At 33.0% G+C, this 5,587-nt stretch overlaps 1 protein-coding gene across 1 annotated transcript; it reads left to right on the top strand.

The window, feature by feature from the left end:
* Positions 1–400: 400 nt before the first annotated feature.
* On the top strand, positions 401–3,204 carry LOC114742013 (disease resistance protein RPP2B-like; the record flags this gene model as incomplete). The annotated part of the gene is made up of 3 exons (XM_028930257.1): positions 401–586; positions 1,058–1,351; positions 1,729–3,204. Coding segments are annotated over 3 exons (1,956 nt in total), but the record flags the coding sequence as incomplete, so codon positions are not given.
* Positions 3,205–5,587: the final 2,383 nt, after the last annotated feature.

Here is a 5,587-nt window from a genome sequence, read left to right on the forward strand (position 1 = left end):
AACGGTGGCTGCCAATTCATTGGAATTTGGGGCATGGGCGGTTTGGGCAAACAACTCTTGCAAAAGCATTGTTTAAAAAATTGCATTTTACATATGCAGTCTTGCTTTTTGGCTAATGTAAGGGAAGAATCAAAGAAACATGGAATAGATGCTTTGAGGGAAAAAATTGTTTGGAGGTTATTAGGGGATAAAGAATCCCACATTGGCAATGCAATATATCCTTGTACCATAAGTAGGCTTGGTAGGAAAAAAGTTTTCATTGTGCTTGGATGTTGATGATCTTGAGCAAATAGAAAATCTAGTTCGAGGACTTGAATTTGGATCAGGTAGTAAAATTTTGATAACAACCAGAGATAAGCAAATACTTGGTAATGAAGTGGATGATATATATGTGCTTCAGTGTTTGAATCCTGATGAAGCTTTTCAACTTTTCGCCTTGAATGCCTTCAAAAAAGGCTATGTTGACCCAAAGATAAGGGTGCTAGCAGAAAAAGTGACTGAATATGCAGGTGGAAATCCATTGGCCCTAAAGGTTTTAGGCTCCTTCTTGCATGGCAAAAATCAAGAAGCATGGGAAAGCCAACTGGTAAAGCTTCAAAAATTACCTTGTTTAAAAGTTAACGATATCCTCAAATTGAGTTTTGAAGGACTTGATGAGGAAGAGAAAAATATTTTCTTGCATATCACATGTTTTTTCAATTATTATGATGTACATGTCAAGCACGTAAAAAAATTGTTAGATGGATGCGGTTATTCAACGGAGATTGGATTGACAAGTCTTGAAGATAAAGCTCTTTTAGATATTGTTTATAGAGGAAGAATATGTATGCACAATCTGATAAAAGAAATGGGTAAACAAATTGTTCGGGAAGAATCATTAAAATATCCTACATGGTGCAAGATATTTTGGATTTTCAAGAAAGGTTCTGCGATATTGAAGAAAAGAATGGTAAGAATGAAATTTTTACTTTTTTTTAATTAAAAGATTGTTAAATTCCAAATTCCTATTTGATTCAGATAATATTTTTATTACTATTAGTATTTTTTTGTTTGCTAGGGAAGTATTGAAGGCATGATTATGAACCTTTCAGAAGTTGAAGAGATGGATGTAATTATTAAAGCCTTTCGTTCAATGCCCAATCTGAAATTTCTTAGGTTTTATGGAAATTTGAATGGTCAGCTTAGCAACAAGTTAAATGCTTCTAGTATGAAGCTTTTGCCAAGAAATCTCATGCTATTAGATTGGGTGGGATGCCCTTTAAAGTCCTTGCCAACAACATTCAATGGAGAAAATCTTGTTGAAATAAAAATGCCCAACAGCAATTTGACAAAACTCTGGGATGGAGAGCAGGTACATTTTCTACTTTTTTCTCTTATAAAATATTATTAATACACTAGTTGGAAAAATTTTATTATATATGCACCCTCTCTTCAGTATCATTTATAAATTTTTACCTATTGGTCCTTAAAATCTCTTAGAAAATTTAATAAAAGATTGACAACCCATTCTAGAAAATGCATTTCCCTTTCATCATCACACTAATATTTATATAGATTATTGGCTAAGTATAATTTTAAAAAATTTGTGATACTTTTTGACATTGCTAATTTTGTAAATAAAATTGCTAACAAGGTCTTATTAAAAAAAAAAAAAGATAAGAGAGTGTAATTATTTTATTTTTGCCACCAATCTTACCGTGTAATTTATTTATTTTATTTTTTTTACAGAATCTTGTGAATTTAACCAAAATTGATCTTCATGAATCAAAAGACTTGACTGAGCTCCCAAATTTTTCCAAGGCCATACATCTTGCAGAAGTTTATCTTCAGGGTTGTTCAAAATTGCTGAATGTTCATCCCTCTATTTTATCTCTCCATAGCCTTTGTGGATTATTGCTAAGTGGTTGCAAAGCCCTTACCAACCTTACGAGCAACACCCATCTCAAATCACTAAGTATGCTCGACTTGACGGGATGCTCAGGACTACGCGAATTTTCAGTGACCTCAGAATATAATTTGTTTGAATTGATGCTTTGTGGAACAGCCATCAATGGTGAGTTGTCCTCATCAAGCGGATGTCTCAGCAAAATTTATTTTTTGGACCTAGAAAGATGCGAAGGGGTGACAAGTCTTCACAAATTGGTTGACAAGCACACCCTCCAACGCCTTCATGCTGATTATTGTAATAAGCTAGCATCAAATCTACGTTCCATATTTGATGAGATGCGTGCTTTGGAAGCTCTAGTGCTGAGGGGTTGTAGTGAATTATTTGAAGTTCCTGACAACATCAGCTTGTTGTCGTCATTAAGTCAGTTAGATCTCTCGAGGAGTAATATAGAGACCTTGCCTTTAAGCATCAAACATCTTTCAAGCCTGCAATGTCTCACCTTAGATGGATGCAAAAGGCTTCTGTCCCTACCACAACTCCCTCCCTCTATCTGTACACTGGAAGCCAATGGCTGCTGGTCCCTTGAGACTTTACATTCACCTTTAATGAGTGAAGAGATAGAAGGAAAAAATTATTTTTATGATAACTTCAGTTTCAGAAGTTGCATGAAGTTGGATGGGCAGTCAATCAAAGCTGTTGAGGCCAAAGTGCTACTTTACATGAATAATAACAAAGACATTCATTACCGGGCTCAAATGGAATTTCCGGGAGGAAGAGTTGCGGAGTGGGTCATGTATAGGACTACACAGTCTTTGGTGACTGTGGATCTCAGCTCGATTCCACAACCTTGGGATGGCGCCTTTATTTGTTGTGCCGTGATTTATGGCTCACCATCGCGGACTACAATTGGTGCCAAATTGTTTATTGATGGACAATATGCTTACATGTCTCCAGGCGAGTCTTTTCATGTGTCTCTGTTGTCACATGTTTGTCTTTGGTACGATGCAAAGTCATGGAAAAAGGTACAAAGGACAATTGAAGAAAAGAAAAGAGAAGCTCAAAGCAACACTACCTATCATCCATTATTGCTTCAATTTGAATTCACAGCCCTTTCGCCTTATGATGATGAAACAACAGTAGTGATCAAAGAGTGTGGGGTGTGCCCGACATCTGCCGTTGAATATCAAAATTACATCAAACAAATTCAATTGGCATTATTGCATCCGCATCGTAGCTCTAATGCAACGCAATCGGCCTCTCAAAAGTGCAATCGGCCTGCAAAGAAGCAGTCTGGAAATATAATCACTAGAAATTAAAGCATCTGAAGAATATGAGAAGAAGAACCCACAGGTTCGATTTTGAACACCAACATCCTCTTAACTTATTCTTTTTCAATGCTTATCACTGATGGCTGCATGATTTTCATTTCATCTATAAATATATATATATATATATATATATATTCATAAGGCTGCATCCATTAAAGTCGTAAACTCATAATCAGGAGCCTAAAAAGTTGGATCTGGTTCAAGTCATCCGATCATCTTGCTCTGAAGAAAAAAAAAAAAAAAAGTATTACCACAGTTTTGAAAATATTTGCGAATCCTCAAAGTTGCATTTAATTAAAAATACCCCAAAATCTTAGCGTCTGCTATATGAAAAAATCAGCATGGTTCATGGGATCCAAATTAAATGAGGGAGAATTATAATCAAGTCCCATAGAAGAGAAATAATTATTAAAGTCCCATAGAAGAGAAATAATTATTAAAAAGTCCAAATAACAATTTGAGCACCCTATAATGACAAGTCCTACAGTGGAAATAACAACCTTTAAGACTTGTTTTTTAATTATTTTCCTTACTTGGGACCTCATTGCAATTTTCCCATTAAATGAATAAAATTCCGATAAAGAAAGAAATTTAAAGCAACAATGAAATGCTACCAGAACTACCATACATTAAAATATAGTAAGATAGATATTTAGATATGATTGTGTAAAATTGATGATGATGATGATAAGGAAGAACTGCAAAACATAAAATTTTTTTAACCTATCAATATATTAAAATCCTTAAAAAGGGAATGTTGCCGTTGGTATAATTTTTTTTTTTTATGCATTCCTTTGATGTTTAGTACTATGGAGCATCGAGTCAGATTTGATTATTATTGAACTCATTTGGGATAAATAACCTTTACACACACACACAAACACACACACATACATACATATATATTAGTGTGTGTGTGTGTGTGTGTGTCAATATAGTTTAATTTAAACTATTTAAATTCTACCCATATGCTAGGTCACATCCCACCCTTAACGCATGAGTTTGCTTCAGGCAATTTGATTGTGGTTAACATTTGATAGCTGGGATTTAATATTGGACGGTAAAAATTAACATTTGATACCATGCACATGCATCATAATAAAACGAAATGGGACTAAGCAAAGAGGGAGAGACTAACTGAACCTGTAAAGCAATCATGCATTTTCAGAAGTATTCCCTCACTTCAATTTCATTTGTTCCTTCAAGAAGACGACCAAAACAATTATACATTTTCTTTGGATTACAAGTTACGACAATACATTTTCTTCAATAAATGATAAGCTATATAGAGTGATATTTGACTACTCTCTTCCAGTCTTAAACATAAATCTGTGTTTTCTTTATTTGTTTTAATCTTAGTTTCCACTTTCCAAGTCTTCGAAAAATTAAAATGTAAGTTCATGTAACTTCACTTGATTTTTAATTAGGTCTTTGTAATTTTTTATTTTTATAGTCTTTCAATTATAAGCATTAGTTTCTAAACTCATAACGAATATCAATGGTGGCTAAACCACATGTAAATCGCCACAAAATACAAAATAAAAAGATGAAATTTATTTATTTATTATTAACATAATAAGAAATTATTATTCACAAAGCTGTCTCTTTACATTTTTATACATAATCTATAATTTGGTTGATTTTGGTTTTATTTATATTCATGTGACAAATTAAATTCAAGTGTATGCTGAGTGAGGACGACATCATTCGTTATTGACGTTGTTTCTCTTACAGATTGATAAATTATAAGTATAGATACCAACGGCTATAATGGGAAAAAAATGTAAGGACCCAATAAAAAAAATTACCAAGACCTAATTAAAATTCAAGTTAGACTATAAGGATTTATGGATCAATTTTTCTAACAAGATTGATTTTGAAGAAATGATTTTGAGTTTCAAAGCTGTCAACTAGCGTCCAATTGATCTGACGGTTCCTAAAGAATTAAAAATAAAATAGTCATCATCATTGATTCCTAGCGTTCTTTTCCTTGAGAATTGCTTTCTTTTTAATACGTTAATGACATCAAATTTTTTATTATCAAATCATGTAGCCATATATATGTATGTATGCATGCAATAGTGTTAGAGATGTTTTTATTTTCCCTCAATTCATTGGAACTTTGTAGATGTTATTACTTCTTAATATCATTTGATTTTTCCTTTTATTCAAAATGTATATCTATATATGTATGCATGTAATAGATCGTCAAGGGTTTTACGCTGAGCTGAATTTCCTCCTAGTGGATATCTGAAATTCATTTTCTTTATAGCAACATGACTCGATTATTGAAGCAACAAAGCGTGCCTTATGACGTAAATAATTTTAATCGAATAATGAATTGAACTTAATATCTTTCTTATCGATCCTT

The sequence above is a fragment of the Neltuma alba genome, unplaced genomic scaffold, assembly GCF_004799145.2.
Source record: "Neltuma alba isolate B1F8T4 unplaced genomic scaffold, ASM479914v2 tig00003610_pilon, whole genome shotgun sequence".
Taxonomy (NCBI): Eukaryota; Viridiplantae; Streptophyta; class Magnoliopsida; order Fabales; family Fabaceae; genus Neltuma; species Neltuma alba.